Here is a 21,396-nt window from a genome sequence, read left to right on the forward strand (position 1 = left end):
ATACTTCTGCTCCATTTAAAGGTTTTTCTGTTTAATGTTTTACAAATAGTAGGAGTACACACACACACACACACACACACACACACACACACACACACACACACACACACACACACACACACACACACACACACACACACACACACACACACACACACACACACACACACACACACACACACACCTACATATACATATACATATACATATATACACACATATATACACATATATTGTCATATACATGTCATATGTCATATAGCTACATATCGTATCTTATTTCCCTCTGAAATGTAGTGGAGTGTAAGTATTAAGTTAAATGGAAATACTCTGTACATACCTCAGAAGTGTAATTTACTACAGTACTTGAGTAAATGTACTTAGTTATTTACTCAAGTATTGTAAAATAATGGTGAATTTACAACATGTTGCAGTCTTTTCTTTGAGGGTTAATGAGAGACGCTGCAGTTACACCCTCCGGACTGGCAGGTGGCGCTGCGCTCCGGATCATCAACATCATGAAACCGAATCGACGAACAAGCAGCCGGGGAGAGGCTCTCACAGAGACCAGAGAGGGAGTCCAGCAAACTCTCTCCAGCACAGCCTGAGGAGTTAAATCTACCACAAATGTCAGATATGTAGTCTGACCAGCTGACACCGAGCGGGACTCAACACAAGCCGGATTCCTCACCTTTTTTCGTCGCGTAATGACACAAACTAGCCGGGATACTTCGACTAGTGGGCTCTGTTGAATATCTGTGAGCCTGCATCCAGCAGCGACAACAGCTGGCTAACAAGCTAACAAGCGGCTAGCAGCAGCGACCCAGCGGTCGGACTAGACAGCTGTTAGCCCGGAAGGCCAAGCCGAGCCGGGCCGGGCCGGGGTTTAACTTTCTCCGTCTGGACGGAGCCAGCACTAAAAAGTCTCCTCCTTCACCTCCTTTTCCCCTCTCCTGTTGTTGATCGGTAAGAATGGATTCATCTTTGGGGATAGGCGGCGAGGAGTGCTTGGCAATATCCTTTAAAAAAAAAAAAAAAGAAGGAAAAGAAAAGTGTTTTTGTGTTTGTGTTGCTAATGTTCGCTTGTTAGTGATCCTCAATGATTTCTCAGGTAACGTCAGTAATTTAGCTAACATAAAAAACATTATACGATAATTGTCTTTTAGTAGATGTTACTTTCTACTCGTGTGAGATTATTAACCTGCTTCTTTTTTTGCAGCTACAAAAAAGCAGTTTCATCTGATTAAAGCCTCTTGTTATTGATTTGAATATAATCAGCCATGATTTAGCAGAAAAAACAGGACGTGTTTGACAATTATTCAAGTCTGCCCTAAATAATATTCAGGTGCCCAAATTAATATTGCAACAGGGTTTTCTTGATGTAATCATTCTTCCTGTTCATATTGACTATTAGAAGATCCCTTCATAATGAATTTACAATGTAAGTGATGGGGGACAAAACCCACAGTCCTCCTTCTGTGCAAAAATGTGTTTAAAGTTAAGCTAATATGAAGTTTCAGCCATCCAAATATGTTAAATCAAGTAGATATATTTAAATGTTACAGTCTTTTTAGGGCCTAACTCTCTTATTTTGTTACTTTACTCTGCAGTTCAGCAGGGAAACAAAAAATGGGAATCATTTACTCAAATATGGCGGATATCTACTTGATATGACTAACTCAGACAGCTGAAGCCTCATATATGTTTCAGATAAACTTATAAATGTATTTTTGCACAAAATTACTCTGGATTTCGACCGCCATCTCTTTTACTGAAAGCACATTTGAAGAGGATCTTTTAATAGCCAGCATTGAGAGGATGAATGATTACTGCGAAGACAAAAAACCTCTCTGTGTTCATGTGTTCACCTGACTGTTTTAGGACACACTTTAAAAATGATGAACCCGTCCTTAAAGCTACACTGGTTGTCACAAGCTAACCAACTTATCCACCGATCTGCTTCCTTTCTTCTGTCACTGCCACATGGCCTGTCGTTTGTCACATTAATTTGCCTCTTAATTTTAAATTAGCATGGCTTCTTCTAACAGTTCACCTCTTTCTGAGTATCCTCACACTAACCACTAACCACTAATACTACTGCAAGCCTCGACGTAAATGTCCGTGAAGCCGCGGTTCATTGAAATAACAACTCAGTGCTTGTGTTGTCCAAGCACCTTTCTCATCCCCAGTCACAATAATTCCTTGATTGTGCTGCTCACACTGTGAGAGGTCAGGAGCTGAGGTCTGGCCAGAAGGAGCCCAGACTACTGTCACTAATTGAGCGCAGTGGAGAGTTTATGTAAGTATCAGCGAACATGACTGATATTTCATCATCTTCTTTTGTTAGGCTTTAAGTAGACGTAGTGTGGAAGGAATAGGTTATTCTTCTGCGTGTTAAAGCAGCCGTGCACACTGCGAGATTTTAGATGTTCATCTGCAGCATCCTCTTCGCTTCTGCTTTATTTGGAAGAACTTAAAGTAGTTGACACCTGTTTCTGTATTTGAAGGTAGATACTTGCTGAGGTGTTGGGCCTACTCTTCTGTTCAGGTTGCCTTATTTGGGAGCTGTTTTATGTTTGCTGCTGTCTTTTAGTGACATGCACTGAATAGCTGCGAGGCTGCTTTCGAGGCCAGGTGGAAATTTGGCTTTAACATGCAAATGATCTTATATCAAGGTGGTACATAAAACAGTCCTTTCTGTAAGGTTGTACAACGATAGGTCCACACTGTGTAACAGACTGGATTATTTAGGATGTAAAGTTGGTTTTCTTGTCCTATTTGATTATAGGGATAGCTCGACTTTTTGGAATTAGGGTTGTATGACGTACCTATCAATAGTCGGTGTATTGCCTACAGTAGATGGGGGGTCGGCATGTCCCCAGTGTGGAGAAGCAGGCAGGAGTACCAACATTGAAGCAAAGCAATACTGTGGGTGGGGCTGGCAGTAAAATGTATTTTAGCCACCTAAAAAAAAAAGGCCCATGTAAAAAATCAATATCAGTTTAAGTGTATGCTATACTTAGAAAATTATCTCTTTGCTTTAACTTCCCCTCATTTTATGGTGAATAACATCAGATAAGCAGTATATTGTTGGCAGGAAGTTGTGCAACTGAATCAAAGAACTATCAGAAGGTCAGAAGCCAGAACTGCACTTTAGCTTTTTTCAGCGAAATGACATTATTGTTTCTTTGTCTTTCATACTGAATACCAGGCTGAGTTTTATAGAACAGTGTGCTAGCATCAATGAAAGAAAAAAATAATTAGTTTTGAGAAGTTATATAAAAGCAATCCCTCATTACATGTTATGAGTACATAAATTAGCAAATAAAACTGATGTCATATGGCCCGATTAAAATAACTGGACTTCTGCAGATATCAGCAACTGTTGGACTCGCTCCCCGGAGGCCTGAAGGTCAGCTGCAGATGTGTGAAGCTGTAGTGATACAGTTCGGTGTTACGTCAGCAGGACTGACTCCTCCATTCATGGAGATTTTAACTCTGTCCACCAGCTGAGGGGATAGGCTCCCTAAACACTACACGGCCCTGCTGTCCAATCAGATTTACTCTCGGTTGAGATTCATCTGAGAGTCACATGTGCCAAACCTGATGTCCTCTTGGCAGCTCCAGTGTGTGATCAGTGAAAGGGCATGTTGTGGGTGTGTTTAAACCATCCATGTTGTTGGTGTTTGTAGAAGGTTGTGCCAGTAGTGTGAGGGAGAAAGCAATTAGTCCGACCAGCAGTCAGCTCACTGCCCATTATCCTGAATTCCTCCACTTAGTCCTGGTCTGTAATGAGATTCACATGGGAACACAAGCTCCATGCTCAGCTAACTGTGTTAAAACCACAGACACTAACCTCAGGGGATGTTCTGACAGGGGAAAATGGTGAAACTGTTATGAAAGCCAGGTGCTGTCAGGATTTGAAGTCAAGCTCAGACTACAGAGTTTTTGAGCCTATTTATCCCTGAGTCACCCTCTCTGACAATCGGAGGAGAAGGTTTGGGACCCTGTTGGCGCTGCTGTAATTTCTAAATGTTTTATATTTAGGATTTTAAAATGTGGATGATTATGTCACTACTTTCTGAGCTGGACCACAGTAGCCAATAACGGTGTGTTTTTTTTCTCACTGCGAAGCATTTTGTTTACATATGCTTCCCCACCACATCACGTGAGGTGGCGCATTGCTCCCTCTGGCACAATAATCTTAATATCCTGTTAGTGTGTGATACACCATTGTTTTTAAATCTCAGTGTGTGCATGTTTCAGATTAGAGAGTAGTTTCTGTGAAGTTTCTCTTTATGTGTGTGATGTAACCAGATTTCAAAATGGGTGAGGATTTTTAACCCCTATAGTCTGAGTCCGGCATTAGTTTTTGATGTACAGATACTGCAGCATACACCTGTGCTGCTGTGAGTGTTTGACGCTGGTCTTGATTGAGTTGTACAACATCTCTGCAGTAGATACCAGTGGGAGCCTGACTGTGTTTGGTTTTTGTTGAAACTCTGAAATCTTTGAGGCTTCGAGTTGTTGAGCAAAGATCCTGTAAATCACCTCTCTTGTGCGTCAGTGTTTATATACAGTATACTCTTCTGACCGCCTGCTATCTCTGCCAGTGCAGTTGCATGTAGTGTTGTGATTTCTGAGACTTTTCCTCTTGCCTGTGACATACTTTTGCAATTTTTGTAGTTGATGCACCAACGATTGATGCAGTGTCTCTTTGTAAATAACAGTTTTAAAGGCAGCAGGAAGAGAGTGTTCCTGTAAGTTGAATATCAATTAGCAGCTATAGCAGAAGTGTCAAAATGACTACTCCTTAGTTATTTTTGAAGGCAACATGAGGCAACTTGCAGAGGTAGAGAGGTGACATTAAGAGAAACCAGAAAGCCTTAAAAATAAATTTAAAAAATTCAAACCACGCTCTGACAGTCTCAACTAAAACCAAATATCGTGAGGTTCACCACTCTGGTATCTAATTTAGGGCTGTTAAATTGTGATGTGTTTCTATTATTTGGTCCACCGGATGGTCGGTTGTCATGTTGCTTACAACATCAGAGGGGTCCTTTTCTGATTCTGGGAAACTGTGAGTCTCTGACACATTTCGTCCAACAGCGCTGAATCATTTTCCTCTTGTCAACAGTAATCAGACTTACTGTGAAGTGGAAGGGAAATGTGGGCAGTGTCCAGCGTGCTGTACTGACCCTGGCTGTTACTCAGCCATTGTTAGAGAGTGCAGTACGACCCCACCTACACAAACCCACACCAGACTTGAAACTGCTTATATTGACTGTTTAATGAGCCGAAGCTTAGCGCCTCCGTTTGTGCACTAGATTGTTACAGTCAACTACACTGAAGCTTTTATTCTTAATTTTGTGAAATTGTTTGCTCATTGAACTAAAGCAGCAGATTAGTGCATGTGCATGTACATTTGAGATTTTTGAGTTCACAATTTAATCACCAAATAAATGTAATCTTAATAGCATCTTTACCCACACTGCATCTCAATGTTCAGTCATTCTCATAATTTCAAGCTGGAATGCTGTTCATGAAACACTGTTTTAGATGCAGAATGGCTGTTATGAGTAAGAGAAGTGGCTGCAGCTTTTATATATGCTTTGTGTCATAGATCATTGTTTGATCATATTAAAGCGTCACAGAGCTGATGTTAAGTGGGAGTCTGTGTTGTTCTCATTTAGATTGGGCGTCTTGGCGACTCCTGATGCTGTTGTGTCTCGTCCAGTGGCTCAGCTGTCAATACCCATCAATGGTAAATTTGAGCTTGTAAGAGGTATGTGACTTTTTTTTAGTCCTCAGTATGAATGTTGTTGTGGTTTCTGGTATGCTAGTCTAATACTGTAGTAAATGGTCGGGTTATTTAATGTTGCCTACTGCTACAAACTATCCCTCACTAGTATGTTTGTGATTCCACCACAGCCTCTCACTGTTTGACCTCACATTCTTTAACCTTTAGGAAAAGTAGTGTTAGTAATAGTTAATGTTTACTCAGGGGTGCTGTGGAAGTCCAGGGAGTGTTTCCTTTGCACTTTGAAGACAAAAATTTAAAAATCAACATACGGCCACTGCTGCCTGTTGAAACAGCATTAGTTTACTCCCACAGCAGACCTTTGAACTTCACCGGCTCCACTGAAGCGCTCTTTTTCTCTTTCATTGCAGAGGCTGAAGAAGCTCTGCTCATTGACTTAGCTGCTGATAGTAAGTTGTTTTTCTTTTACCTCTTTGAATTAATTCATCTTTCAGTTTTGTTTTCAGATGCCGCTGATACAGGAAAAACTCTTTTAAAGCAAGCCTGACCTATACTGTGGGAACTAAAGCAAGATAAACCAAGGCATTTACTGCAGCACAGCCCCTATCCAAGCAAACTACATTTTTAGAGCATGCCTTCGGCCAAGCATTTACGTCTTTATTTAGTAGCAGACACTGGTCATGAGTTGCCAGGGCTCTCTGAAAGAATGCTGAAATGGTTCAGTTAAATCACTATGCTTTGTTTACTAGACAGTCTGCATTTCTGATGTTTGCAAAGTCTAAACGTGTCCAACGTTTCTGTGTGTGTGTGATGTGCCCCACTGTAGCCTGTATCAGGATACGAATCAAAGGAGAAAAAGCTCCAGACCTGCTGTTAGAACTCCAGGACGATGAACGGACTCAGACTTTCTTCGTCCAGGTGAAGAGCGCTCAGGAGCAAGGTAAGACGCCGCTGTCTGTCAGCAGTCTAGAACTGCTGGATGATGAATTATTTAATCACTCATCTAACATTTATTTAGCAAGGGTGGATTACACCGCTCGCTGGTTTCCTGTGTGTTGTGGCCTCCCACACACTGGTGGAAGGATTCATTTGGCTGCCATTTTTTGAAATCAGATCCACCTTTTTAAATGTGCCAGCCCACCAGTGTGAATGCAGCCAGTGTCATTAAGCTTTCACTCTCAAATGTTAGGCATGTAAATGACACTATTTCACTGATTAAGTTGCAATGACCGCAAAGTTTCAAGTCATTAGAGGAAAACAGATTGTAAATATGTTGGGCAAGAGTTATAAATATATTTTTTCTTTGTGAATGATCTACCAGCTCCTTTGTTGAGCATGTTTTATCTATTTCTGTATCCAAAGCAGTTTTAAAGCAGCACTGTTGAAAGCAGTAGCATAGGAAAATCTGTTGAAGCAGGCTGGAATATATGATGAGTCATTTGCATTTAAAACTAACCGTATAGCTGATATATTGTATACTGGAAGAGAGTAACGCGACTGGTTTTCATTTTGTTTGGTCTTTATCTCGCTGTGTTCGGACTTGATCAGAATCTATATATTTATACCTGTGTACAACCATCTGGTTCATTCCAACTGTAGGCATTTGTGAACTTATGTTTTGGTTGAGAACAGTGGGCAGATTGTGTTAAAAGGCAACCCAGAGGAACTTGAATGACCTAATCCAAACACATGACTTTACAATGGAGCTGTGCTGCAGCCAGCGTGTCTTTATCTGTGCTCCTGTTCCTTTTGTATACTTTAGCTGCACAGAATAGTTGCAGCCAAACTGTTAGATAATCACAAAAGCAACCGTTTTGCATTTTAAGTCACACAGGGTTGGAGAATTTAGTACTGCTTTAAAATAAGAACCACCTCCAATTAAAGGCAGGTGTTGAAATGGTTATACTGTAGCTGCCCTGGATCCTTTGATTGGTAATGAGTATTTCAGCAACTAAAAGTGAAGGTGCTTATGCAGTTATGAATGACAGATATCATCAAGAGTCAGACACATGTGGCGGGTATTACACTGTAGTATGCTACAAAGGTTGCTGTGATTATCTATATTTATATAGTAAATAGATAAAGAATACAGATTGTGATTTGGCCCAGTTAGGTATTTGAAGTGTTTGTGTGTGTAAACTGTGGTATTAAATCCATTCTTGGGTTACCACCTCACAGACAGTCTGGAATATCTTAAAAAACGTTTTTGAATGTGGAGCAACAAGTTATTATTTCTATAGAAAGAACCTGATCATCCAGTTTCACTTTGCTGCTATCGTTTTCTTTCAATTTTTAGTTGATGACTAACTCTTAGTAGAAGTAGGAGTAGAAATGTTTCCTCTTCAGTAGTTGCCAACACACCGTCTGTCGTCTGGTATTACGTGATCTACTACTTCCTGTGATGACATCACTGCTTGTCTGGGTGTTGGCTCATTTTTATGTTTTCATATTTACATTGATAAATGTTGGTTAAAACAGGAAGAAAATTTACTGAAGTAAAGGTTTCATAATTTATATTAGTGTTGATGGATTTATTTGTTTTTCATGACAAGACGTTTCACTTCTCTGAGAGGTTTTCTTTCTTCTCATAACTCGAGATAATTCCCAGAGAGATGTTGTTGAGTAAGATTGATTGTTGTGTGAGTCTTCATGTTAGTTCTGTTTCACTTCCTCAGTTCAATCAAAACTCACGACACACAAAGCGATGGAGCCCCTAGCACCAATAGCACAGAGGGGTCCAGTCCCCATCCCGCCTCAAAGAGGAAACAAGACTGCTAACTCTGTGGGCTCTGGAGTCAACCCACCCAAATCTACCAGTGCACTGCCTACCAACCTCAACAACAGCACTCCAACAAATCGCACTAATACAGGTAATGTATACGTACATGCATATATGATATTTAGTTTGTAAACAAAGCTCTAAACTTACCTAAGCCTGAAGTTTTGTTTCTGAAATTGTTTTTAAACTGACTTTTCCTGAAGATCCGGCTCAGTCACTTGCCTCAGACTTTGGCTTTGAGGACAACTTCAATCACGCTCTGAAAGTGGAGGAAAAGAAGAACCACCAGAACCGGATCGTTGCCTCCAGGGAACCTCCTCCTGTTCCTCCTCTACCTCCTCGCAAAGCCTCCTACACACCAACCACCCCTCTGCCTCCTCCACCAATCCCTAAAGACAGAGCTGTCTCCTTACAGGCTAAAGACAACTCCAAACCAGAGTAAGTTAACCTGTCATCACAGTGTGTCACTTTTACTGGAAACATGTGAGGGATGCAAACTGAACTGGATCAACGCTGCTTTTGTATTCCAGTAGTTTTAGATCAGGGTTTGATCGTGTGGACAGGCCACCGTCTTGGTGCGAGAGTCCCACCACAAACACCATGAGGCAGGCCATGTTCTCCAGCCAGGCGGGTCAAAGAGAATACCTCATCAAACACCGCCTGGGTAAGAAGGAGAACGAGTATGTGGACCTCCAGAACTTCAGGTGAGAGGAGCTTTATCCAAAAATGTAGATTGTGGCTCCAGCCACCACTGACCTTACCCTGTTTGTTTTGAACATGTTTGTTTGTTTGCTCAGGATTTTCACTGGCACGTGGAACGTGAACGGCCAGTCTCCAGACAGTTCGCTTGAGTCGTGGCTCTGCTGTGACCCAGAACCTCCTGATCTTTACGCTTTGGGGTCAGTGTGAATTGTTCTTACAGTATTTTACAAACCTTTGACCTGTATTTGTTTTCTGCTCTTTTCTAGAAAATAACTAAATTATTAACTTGGTTTATTTCTATAGCTTTCAAGAATTGGACTTGAGCACTGAGGCTTTCTTCTACATGGACTCGTCCAAGGAGCAGCTTTGGGTAGAAGCTACGGAGAGGAGCTTACACACTAAAGCCAAGTACAAGAGAGTGAGTAGGAGAGAGACCGTCCCTAATGATGACTGAATCAATATTTTCTAGGGTTATTGACACCTGTCTGCTGGAAAAGGTACTAACTTCTTTTTACGTCTACAGGTTCGGATCATACGGCTGGTTGGGATGATGCTGGTGGTCTTTGTCAAAAAGACACACAAGAATCATATAAAAGAAGTGGCTGCAGAGCACGTGGGGACTGGAATCATGGGGAAAATGGTTAGTTCACACTAAACTCAGACTGTTAAAAATGTGAGTTCAAGTTAGAACATTGTAAAAAATTGCTGGATCTGCAACTGGATGCACACCAAAAAACAAATCACATCTCTCGCTCAGTCTTTTTTAATGTAATGTAGCCTTCTGAAGTATTAAATGCATCATCTAAAGTTTACATCAACATTATTCCTGCATGAAAATAAGGACATGTTTAATTTTTTTCCCAGGGTAACAAAGGAGGCGTTGCAGTGAGGTTTGTTTTCCACAACACTAGCTTCTGCATCGTCAACTCACATCTAGCGGCCCACGTGGAGGACTTTGAGCGCCGTAACCAGGACTATAAAGACATCTGTGCCCGCATGACCTTCCACTTACTGGAACACCCTCCCCTCAGCATCGTCAAGCATGAGTGAGTTCGACATTCAGAGTGAGAATGTGACTCTGAATTCACGTGCAAGTCTAATTATACTATCTTTGGATTTGTTTGTACCAACTGAATCATTTTAAAGATTTTTTGTATTTGATTAGGTTTTCTTATTTTAAAATTTGTAGAATTCAGCAATAAAAATTCATTCATTCTACAAGAATAAAAAATATGTAATATTTTTTTTGCTTTGCTAACAAAGATTCTCATGATCTCTATAATCATATTCACCACAACGCTATAGTTCTAATTCTGTTACTTGAGGCTATCTCTGTTTCCCTTTTTTTGCGTTTCAGTGTGGTAATCTGGCTTGGAGATTTAAACTATCGTCTGTTCTTATACGATGCTGCTGAGGTCAAGCAGCTCATTACTCAGAATGAGCTGAGGAAGCTTCAGGAGGTTGACCAGGTGAGAGACTCAGTGTTTACTCTTTTGGCTGTGTGCTAATAGCCAGCAGCTGAAAAAGACATTTAAACAAACAAACAAAACAAAACCCTCTATCGTACCATGTATTACTATAATTAGCTTTCCTTTTGACCCTGAAGCAGTTTTAATAGTACTGCTTGTATAAATGGCCACTTATGAAGCCATTTCGGATAACATTTAGTCCTTTAATAATGCCGTTGAGATCTAACTCCAGTGTTGCTGATCAGTAGCTTTTAGTGAAATATATGTGTTTGTATGAGTGAGTTGTGGTTGTGTTGTGCAACTCTCCCATGAGAACTTGTGTAACTGTGTGATAGTTAAGCAAAGCGTCGCTGAATGAGAACGTACTTCTTTAAAAAAAAAAAAAGTATGTAGTAAGTAAAAAAGTATGGTATGTAAGGGAAGCTGTTTTGCAAATACGACTATTACACAGATTGTTAGGATTGCTACATTTAAGCTGTGGTGTGTCTGTTTTCTCTTTAAGGCTGTTTGTTGTGACAATAATAATAAATCCCATCTGAGGCTTTCATTAAATTCATATTTCCACTTGTTTTTGTGCAGCTTAACATTCAGAGGCAGACCAAAAGAGCCTTCACTGACTTCATGGAGGGAGAGATTAACTTCCTTCCTACGTACAAGTATGACCCCAAAACAGACCGATGGGACTCAAGGTAGGAACACATCCCTGTTTTGTGTTACTTTGAACTGGAATTCACAGATTTTCTCCTGGATTCATACAGCCGTTACTAACTTGACCACAGCTTCAGCTTTCCTGATAAAATGTTGCTAGTAAGGCTTTCATTTCCTGTCTTATCGTTAGACTAATACAGCGTCAGCAGTCCTGTCCGTGTCTTTGTTTGTGTGACCTCTGACTTCACCACTGAAACCGTGTCTGTTTCCTTCAGTGGGAAGTGCCGTGTCCCAGCTTGGTGTGACAGAATCCTGTGGAGGGGAAACAATGTTAAGCAGCTCAAATACCGAAGTCACATGGAGATGCAAACCAGCGACCACAAACCTGTCAGCTCCCTCTTCAATATAGGGGTAAGAAGCAGATGAATACCTCTTACTAACCTGCAAGGTTCTGCAAAATAATTCATGTATTTGTGACAATATGATAGTTTTAAATAGTAATTAAAAAGATCACTGATAATAATAAAATACAGTACATTCACATGTGTATGAGGTTTGGGACTTATGGTTTGTGTAACAGGTGAAGGTCGTGAATGAGCAACGCCACAAAAAGGTGTTTGAGGAGATTGTTCGGGCGATGGACAGAATGGAGAACGATTTCCTTCCCTCTGTAACCCTGAGCAGGAGAGAGGTGAGAATTAAGTCCTCACGCACACATACGCTCATAAAACTGAGTGTCCCTTTCATCCGTTTATTTTCAGGATCAAGTTATGTGGATTCTGTGATAAATGTTACCTCTTTTTTTTCTCCGTCCTGCAGTTTGCATTTGAGAATGTGAAATTCCGGCAGCTTCACAGGGAGCGCTTCCTAATAACCAACGATGGGCAGGTCCCCTGTCACTTTGCCTTCATCCCCAAACTCAATGACTCACAGTATTGTAAGCCTTGGCTGCGTGCCGAGCCAAGCGATGGATTCTTAGAGCCCAGTAAGTCCTTTTTATCCCTATAATTTCTCTTGTTTCTTTGATTGTCCTTTGGCTTGTTTCCTCAGGTTTTTACCTGTAATTATGCAGTACTGTAAACACTACTGTCAAAGCAGAGATTACAGGTTTTGTTGTATTTCTTCAGGACAACATTGTATTGCTACAGATCCCAGGTTCACTACAGCAGTTATGTAATAATTTTATATTCACAGCATTCACCTTTGTTTAACTGCGGCATGTTAAACAGCAAAATAAGCAAAGTGGCTCACACATAAAATGAGGAGTTTTTTATTTAACAAAAATCTTATAAAATATATTTTATTTACATTGAAGAACAGTAACAAGCATGTGAACCTTCATGCTGCCAACCTTTTTTTTACCCCATTTGTACAACATGGCACTTGTTGCTCCAAACAACAGATAACTGATAACAGAACATTTGAATGTTTCCTCACAAGATAATATTTATCTAGTTTGCAATAAAGCAACGGAAGCAGCTTCTCTGAGAGTAGCTGCAGTTACATGTCATCGGGTCAACTGTTAACATTGGATGTGATCTAATACGTTCTGGTGTTTACATGCGCCCACGCTTAATCAGACCGCTGTGTGATATGCACAAAAGTGATGAATACATCAGGACGATATGTCAAAAATGTCCTATCGGCCAACAATTGGGGAGGGGCTGAGCAAAACTGGGGAGAGACCTCAGAAGCCAGGCATTTCTACACTCTCTGTGTAGGAGAGGCTGAGATTGTCACTACGATGAGAATAGCTAATCCACCTTAAATCAATCCACCTTAAGTGAACTGGTTGGGTGAGGCTAACCCGTTGTGGCTAACCCCCTTCACTTTAATCAGCAGGTGGGAAGGAGGACATGAGAACTTGATTTGGGTCTTGAGGAGTATGTATTCACTGACAAATATCCTAAACTTTACACACACTGTGCTGCTGTGTTCACAACCGCTAACTTCATCCTCACACACACACTCTTGTGTGGAGAGCCACCATCACGTCACCTAATGAGGCAAACGTGCACAAAAAGAATATATTTACTCCAACCAGAGAGACACGATTGGATTAAGTATTTACATGGTAATTACTGCTAATGTTTTCTTATTGAACACATTATCACAGATTTACACCACGCCTCTTAACCTGATTGAAAAGCCCTTCCGATCGAGGCAGTCTCTTCTGATTTGAGGTGGTTACATGAGGCGTTTTTATTCTGATTATCAGTAGAATATCAGGTTCCATGTAAATGCAGCTAATGTTCTCATCAGAAGAGTGAACCTCTGCTTTATCTCCTTAAACAGATGAGACGCTGGAGATCTATCTGGAGGTGTACGTCAGTAAAGACTCTGTCACGCTGCTGAACTCCGGAGAGGACTCCATAGAAGACATTCTGGTGCTCCATCTGGACCGTGGCAAAGACTACTTCATTACCATCTCTGGCAACTACATGCCCAGCTGCTTTGGCACATCGCTGGAGACTCTGTGCCGCATGAAGAAGCCCATCAGAGAGATCCCCATCACCAAACTCATCGACCTGGTGAGGGCAGAGCTTTTCCTTTTCCAGTGGCATGCGAGTGAAATCCCATCAGGCTAGTTGAAACGATAGGATTAGTGAACAAGGAACAAAGTGAACACATTTTCCTCAAACCTTCCTCTACATGGACCAATTTTGCTCAGATCTTAATCCAATAACCAGTCCTCTCTCTGTAGCTTTTCACCTGAAACTTGAACAGGGACACGTGAGGGCTTGTTCACTCCCTCTGGGTAAAGTTGGTCACACAGAGAGAGAGAGAGAGAGAGAGAGAGAGCCTATTTTTGGAATGCATAAAAATGTCTCAACATGTGTATTTCTGGCTTGAAAGAGAGGCCAAGGGAACGGGGAAGAGGCAAAAATATAGGAAGGGAGCTCCTAAAGAAGAGGGAGAACTGACTCAGGTTAACTCACTTTAGTCTGTTGTATATAAATAATCTTAATGTTTACACCTCTGTCTGTTTCCATATTTCAGATTTTTATCTGAAGTAGTGTCACTATCAGTCAGTACCTTTTATTTCTACTGTTCTACTTTCCTGCTGGCTTTATGTATTTGGATGAAATGATTTAAGACCGCTTAATAATCAATCTTTGCTGTTTCTGTGATTATGCATAGTACTATCTTCTTCTTTTCTTTCCTTTCTTTCTCTTCGTCGCCTCTCCTTGCCTTGATCATTCGTTTCCAACTCTTCACTGTGGTTGTGGGCTGACTTCTTGCTCAGGGAGAGGACAGCTACATGGAAAAGGTAAAATATTAACACTGGTGATAAACGGCTATCGGGCAAAAACAATGTCTGTATCACCGTAGTTACGAGGCTTGTGTCATTAAGTATGTCTCTCATAAAATTTTATTGACCTTCCTGAATTGTTCATGTCTGAAACTGGGCCGAGTATTATTAGTAACAGTCGTATCAACGAAAGCTCTGACCTAGACTGTTAATGTGTAACTTTTTTATGCGTAAAAAAGGTCAGGCCGCTAACTTTCAAATAGAGCTGACATGAGCATCAGTCCAGTGAAATCAATCAGCATTTTGATAATCAAGCAGTACAGCACATAAATGAATTCAAATAGTTTTTTATGTGGCTATAAACTTTATAGAGTTTATGCTGTAAACTTTATAGTTGAACCAAATAGTCAATGAATTGAATAATGGCTTTTGCAAACTGACAGCATTTCCACTATATAGACTAAACAGTTAATTGATAAATTGAAAAAATGATCCTGAAATTAATTGATCATGAAAGTTCACTTGCAGCTGTACTTCTAAGAAACATTTTTTTTATTGAATTGAATCAATTTCGTTGTTTGACACAAAAGTAAATGGCAACTCTTTTGATAATCAATTAATTGTTTAATTATTTAGTCATTTTTAAGGCACAAATGCCAAACATTCCCTAGTTTTAGCTCAGGAGATTTCCTTCATTTCTTTGTCACATGTGATTGTAAACTTTGTTAGAAAAAGAGACACAATTTGAAGACATCACTTAAGCTTTAAATGATGCTCATTGAATCTCTGTATTCTGTCATTTTGTCAACCAAACAGGAATGTAAGGAGCAGAAGAACTAATAATGAAAATAGTCTTTAGTTGTAGCCTTAATTCACTTGTTCAACCAACACTTCACTGTTTCTTACACTGTCATTTGCTAAAACACCACCAGCTAATCTAAAAAGTGAATCAGAGCAAAGTCGCTCCACATTTTAGAAAGCTTACAAGGGCAGTGATCAGTAACCCCGGCCCGCGGGCAATCACAGACCAGACCATGACAGCTTTGTTATAATCTGTGTGCATGAATCAGTCACCCATTAAATCTCCCACGGCCCCTTTGAGAGCAGGGTACAAGCAGTCCAGTGAAATGTAGCAACACACATACGCATTAAATCTCATTTCACAGCAGGTCACCCTCATTGCGCTGTTCCTTCATACACATGATTAAAGCTAATGAGAAGAAGTATTAGGGTCTGTTCAGCTGAGCTCAAAGACTCATATTAAGCCTAATGACAAGTTCTTTCTTCCATTTCATAGCCTGTTACTGATCAGTTAATCTGAGAAGTTGCATCAGTAAACGTAGAGCCACTTAGAATATAAATTAGACTTTTTGCACTTTTGCAATTCAGTACATATTATGTTAGAGGCTTTTCTTGGTCTTGAATCCCTTCTGGAAGATCAAAAAAACACTGTAAATATCCTTCTGGATCACATCAGACGCTTTGGGTGTCCGTTAAAACATTTTACACAATATCACATTAGCTCTGCATGTTGGCCCCCCATTATAAGGCCCACTCCAGTTTCCTCCGCCTCTATGTGCAGCCCCGCAGCTGCGGTTATTTTCGGACGTCTCTTGTGAGTCTCGGGGATCCATTTGCAGAGACAAAAAGAATGTGATATCCTGCTCTTAGTAAAATGGCTCTCCTTCAAGTCTCCAGACCCCAGAGATAATCTGGACCTCACTGCTGCCCCCACTCCATCACTAATTGATCAGATGTGTCATGTGCAGTCATTCTAGTTGTCTCTGTTACACTTTGACACAGCAGTATGAATAATATAGGAATAATGTCATCATTTCAGATCATTTTTTATCTCCATTTTCGTAGAATTTTCATGAATAACTAGGGAGGTATCGGTGTGCTATTCTTGGAAATTATCTAACATGGCAACGGCTTATTTCCCATCAGGAAAAGTCCAAGGTGAACTTCCTGTTGGTGGATGGTGCAAGTACTGAGGACAAACCTCTAAAGATCCCCAAGGAGGTCTGGGTTCTGGTCAACCACCTCTTCACCAAGTCCTGTGATCAGGTGAGAAGGGTGCCAATGAAAAGATGTTAATCATAAAAGTGATGAGACAAAAGTGAGTGATGTTTTTAACGAGCAGGTTTTTTTTTAATTTTGTAATACATACAAAGTATAATTATATAGAGCAGAATGATACTAACATAACTAAGTATTTCAATATTTTTCAAACAAGGACCTCCGTATGTATAATGTGATAAAGATTTGAAAATGTCTCTCAGTATATTTAAAGGCTTTTTATTCACAAGAAAAGTTTGGTCATCATATTAACATTTATTCTTTTAGCATAGCATTTATTCTTCTTTTCACAAAGTAACAATTTTCCAGTATCTGGCTTCAGTGTAATGCACCTTTAAGATCAAGACAAAACACCAAATTTATGTCCAGATAGATTAATAAACTTCATATTTTATAGAGTAAGCGAATTATTGATTAATTGCATAAATAATGTTGAGAATAATTGATAATGAAATAAAATAATCATTAGTTACAGCTCTAACCATTTTGTATTCATTGGTCATCGTATATTTTGCATCTTTTTATGTCGTCCAGTTTAAATGTTTTAATGTGTCTCTGCGTGTCTCTCAGGAGGATTTGTTTCAAACACCGGGCTTACAAGAGGAGCTGCAGAGCATCATCGACTGTCTGGACACGAGCATCCCAGAATCCATCCGTATCCTTTAAGACATCGCCAGTTTCACAGCTCAGAGGTCACAAATGCCTCCAGTCGTGTCTTATCTGCCTCCAAACAGCATAAAATATAAGACGTACATGAGCAGCATTAAGACGCGCATCTATTTATATACTTACTGAGTTAATACATGGATTCTCATATGAGCTTGTGTTGTTAAGAGGTCAGTGAGAAGGGTTCAGTGATAGTGATTAAAGCTAAGTGAGTTTTGTAGCTGGATAAGACGTTGTCAGATAATAAGAAGACATGCAGGCAGAGACAAGGTCACTAGATATGCAAAAAATTCATAGTCCATCCCGATCACACTTATATGCTGAGCAGTATAGATCCAGGCACACATTGCACCATATACGTTCTCGTTGTTCCCTGACTGTTCTTGTAGCTGGTTGCAACCACTCGGTAGCGGAGGCCCTGCTGATCTTCTTGGAGGCCTTGCCGGAGCCAGTCGTGTGTTATGAACTCTACCAACGGTGCCTGGACTGTTCTCATGACAGCCGTCTCTGCAAACAGGTGGAGTGATCATACGCTTGATGTATTTTGTAGTTCTCTCTCTGTTTACACTGCAGTAAATAGTGTGTTGCAAACGATGCAGTTTTCAGTTTTTTCTGAGAAGCGTTTTTAAGTGTTTTTTCTTTGTAATATAAGCACTGATGCATATTACTGATCTTTGTCTCCATTTTGACCATCAACAGTTGATCTCGCAGCTGCCCCGGGCTCACCGCAATGTGTTCCGCTACCTAATAGCCTTCCTGAAGGAACTGCTCAAACACTCCCACAACAACAACCTAACAGCCACTCTCTTAGGTACGCTTTACATACAGTGCTGCTATCTAATTTTCAATATACTTCATACTTTACATAATAGTTTGCTGTCTATATATGAACTGTGTTAAAGGCCATATGAACAGAATATTTACCTCCACATATCAGTCTTATTTAGTTCTGACAGCAGAGCTTTAACTATAATAAGACTATTGTAGTGTGAACTGATTGACTGTACAGTATCTGTTTGGTGTCAGTTCTTTCTGGTGGATAAACTACACAACAGTGACACTGTTTGTAAATGATCTCAACTTGTTACTAATCAGCTGCCTTAAACTGATGTTGATATCTGCAAGAAGATAAACTAGCACTGACAACATCAGTCTTCTGTGTACTATCAGGAGTAATCCTTAATTCTACTGATATTATAGTCACACGTTGTGGTTATTACATGTACATACGTAATCTGGTGAGTTCAAGGCTCAAGTATCAAAAGTTCCTACATTGTACTCAGCCCTGATTGTCGTCTTCACAGGCTCATAATCACAGGAAATAAGATGATGCTCTGTCATAAATACAGCATCGTCTTTACTGCTGAGTTCTGAGCAGTTTGGTGTATTTTGCTCAGACACTGTAGATGTTGCAGCAGTAGTTTAGGAGGGGCGGATTGTTTCTTACTGACTGTAAGGGATCTGATGCAGCACCTGTTATGTTGGTTTTTCTGTTAAATCCTCACAGACTGACAGGATTTGTGCTAACGTTTTGACACTGCTGATCATAGATAACCTGTATTATACGTGATTAAGGATTAAGTTAGTCTTCTTTATATATTGTATGTCAGCTTTTATTCATTGTTTCTTTACCCTGTTGTTGTTTTCTAGCGACCCTCTTTGCCAGCCTCCTTATCCGACCGCCTCCCAACCTGGTGGGTAGGCAGACGGCACATGAACGACAGAAAGCAATCGACTTTGTTCTGGGTTTCCTCATGGCAGGAGATGAGGAGTAACGCAGGAGACGAGGAGTATCGGAGGTCAAGTGTCCGCTCTTTGCAAAGGAAGTGGACCCGTTGAACACTGTGTAACATGATTCACTTGGTATTTTGTCATCTATTGGAGACCAGTGCAGTTGTTTTGCACCCTTTCTTTCACCAACTCTAATGTTCAAAATCCCCAAGACCTTTTTTGTTTTGTTTTTTGGCTTCCATTTGAACTTCAATGATTACACCAAGTGTCATAGCTTAAGTTTTGTTAATAATACGACCGCTCGCTGGATTTGAAAGCACTAGGGGGAGGTTTGAACTGATGCATACGCACCTCTGCTGAACCTGTAGGACCTCCAGACTACAGTCGTCTTCATCCTCAGCTGACCCTTCTTACTGTAGGCGCTCATGCCAAAATAATAGAGTGCTATGAACGTGAAAACACTATGTATGCATAAATGCTAAGAGAGAGACTCAGTTACACTAAAGAAAGGAAAATGAACAGTGAGACGCAGACTGAATGCTAGTATATCTGTCAAAGCATTAAATAGTTTAAAATGGGATAATTATGAAAATACTAAGAATGTTTAAGCTTAAGATAAATCATGACAATCGTTCATTTTGAAGCATTTTAGCTGAGTGGGCAATATTAAGATATCTGCTAGAGTTATTTGTTAGCATTTCCATTGTGTTTTAACTGTTATTTATATATATTTTTTTCCTGTTCAACATACTTTGCACCACCCAAACCGATTTTCTCTACTGTGGTTTATTTTCAAGCTTGTCTCGTTTTAAAAAAAATGTCCCATCGGAAAAATCTCATCATATATTTTGTTTTTTGTTTGTTTAATCATCCTGTTATAGAAAAAGAAACACTTTGTCGTCTGTTTGCGGTCTTTTTGTCTAACCATGAGCCTTACATCCAGTTTTGCCAGTTCCTCTTAAGTTACAAAACAAGTCTGCTAACTTCCTGATGGACCGGAATAGAGTGAAGAGTTAACGCTGTGTGGTTGTCGATGTCTTAAATGGTGTAAATAGTGGTCGTTTTCCCTGTTTGACTTTCATGGGTATTTGACATTTGTCAGTATGGTGGTGCAAATATGTGATGGTGTCTACACTTTGTCATGTTTGTCATGAAGGTGGAACTATTACTATCTCTATTTGTTTACATGTCTCTCTTCTCTCACTTCTGCCATATTTTAAGGCTTTACAGTTCTTGCTGTTTATTCATTGACGCCAAGGCACCAACATTGTTCCGCAAACTAACTCCAGACTCTTGTTTGACGTGATGCAGCATTTTCTGTTCAGCAAGATTTTAATGGCTCAGTACTTTGCAGGACGTACCCTGTCTTTGTGCGCTTTTCTCATTTGTGCCACAGAGGAAACATTTTTGTGTTGGAACTGTTGCAAACCATGTCATGGTTATTGAAATAAGGAACTCCCATGCTGTGTATAATGAAGAGTATTTCCTCTTAACAGTTGTATCCAGAGATAGCCTCCTCCTAGCTTTCCATAACAAAAATATTTGCAGCATTTATGATACTAATTTCCGTTGCTCAGTATCTCTTAAAAATATAGTGAAGCCAGAAAAGCCCTGAGAGGTTTTCATCTCTGACGCTGCAGGAACTAAAAAGATTTTTATCTGAGACGATGTGAGCTCATGATTTAATATGACACTGCTGACAATCATGGCACTTAAAGGATAAACCTGTAAGGCTCAAGTTGCTCTATTCTTGTGTAGTTTCTTCTGCCTTATTGCCATTTAGTAAATAAATGCTTCTGTTGGCCTTCATCAAGCCAAGCTTTACTAAAAGGCGGCTCAGGCCTGAAGGAAAAGTGTACGTTGATTTTGATTTGGGAGATTTTACAATTTATTTATTGACATAAACAACTAAACGTCAAACCAATCAGTATAATCAGTATCTTGTTCTTTCCCACTGAATCAACTGTATTTGTGTGGATTTTTTGTGCTTTCTGTCTTCAGTTTTGTCACTCTCTTCATAAATTTAAGGTACGTTTTAAAAGGTATACAAGGAAACACTTGCACCTGTTTTCAACTTTTCTGATTTATTTTTCTTTTTTTTTGGTACTTTTAATTTATTTAACAGAAATAAAATGTATAATGTTGTTTCGTGTTCTAATTCAACATCGTCTCTTGAAATATTCTGTGTGGAAATCCTGTTGTCAGATTTCAAAAAAGGATTTTGGGGCTCACTCTTCAGTTACATGTGAAATCGTTGCTGGCTGATGTTCACGCTATAGTTAGTCTCCTCAGCGGCCGATGAGAGATC

General features: G+C 40.0%; 1 protein-coding gene across 4 annotated transcripts; it reads left to right on the forward strand.

Moving 5' to 3' along the window:
- The first annotated feature begins 582 nt into the window (after positions 1–582).
- Positions 583–21,250, forward strand: ocrl (OCRL inositol polyphosphate-5-phosphatase). 4 transcript variants are annotated; one of them, XM_062425319.1, is made up of 24 exons: positions 583–1,014; positions 2,220–2,299; positions 5,694–5,785; positions 6,172–6,210; positions 6,588–6,701; positions 8,437–8,631; positions 8,744–8,978; positions 9,071–9,244; positions 9,338–9,439; positions 9,546–9,660; positions 9,766–9,882; positions 10,107–10,288; positions 10,600–10,711; positions 11,291–11,400; positions 11,635–11,770; positions 11,940–12,050; positions 12,179–12,344; positions 13,655–13,890; positions 14,607–14,630; positions 16,560–16,679; positions 17,262–17,346; positions 17,747–17,874; positions 18,057–18,168; positions 19,008–21,250. In XM_062425319.1, the coding sequence occupies exons 1-24, from the start codon at positions 973–975 to the stop codon at positions 19,130–19,132; spliced, it is 2,952 nt and encodes a 983-aa protein (XP_062281303.1). In that variant the 5' UTR covers positions 583–972; the 3' UTR covers positions 19,133–21,250. The 4 variants fall into 4 exon arrangements, with proteins under 4 accessions (XP_062281303.1, XP_062281304.1, XP_062281305.1 ...); XM_062425320.1 differs by having other exon boundaries at positions 9,074–9,244; XM_062425321.1 differs by lacking the exon at positions 14,607–14,630.
- Positions 21,251–21,396: the final 146 nt, after the last annotated feature.

The sequence above is a fragment of the Scomber scombrus genome, chromosome 9, assembly GCF_963691925.1.
Source record: "Scomber scombrus chromosome 9, fScoSco1.1, whole genome shotgun sequence".
NCBI lineage: Eukaryota > Metazoa > Chordata > Actinopteri > Scombriformes > Scombridae > Scomber > Scomber scombrus.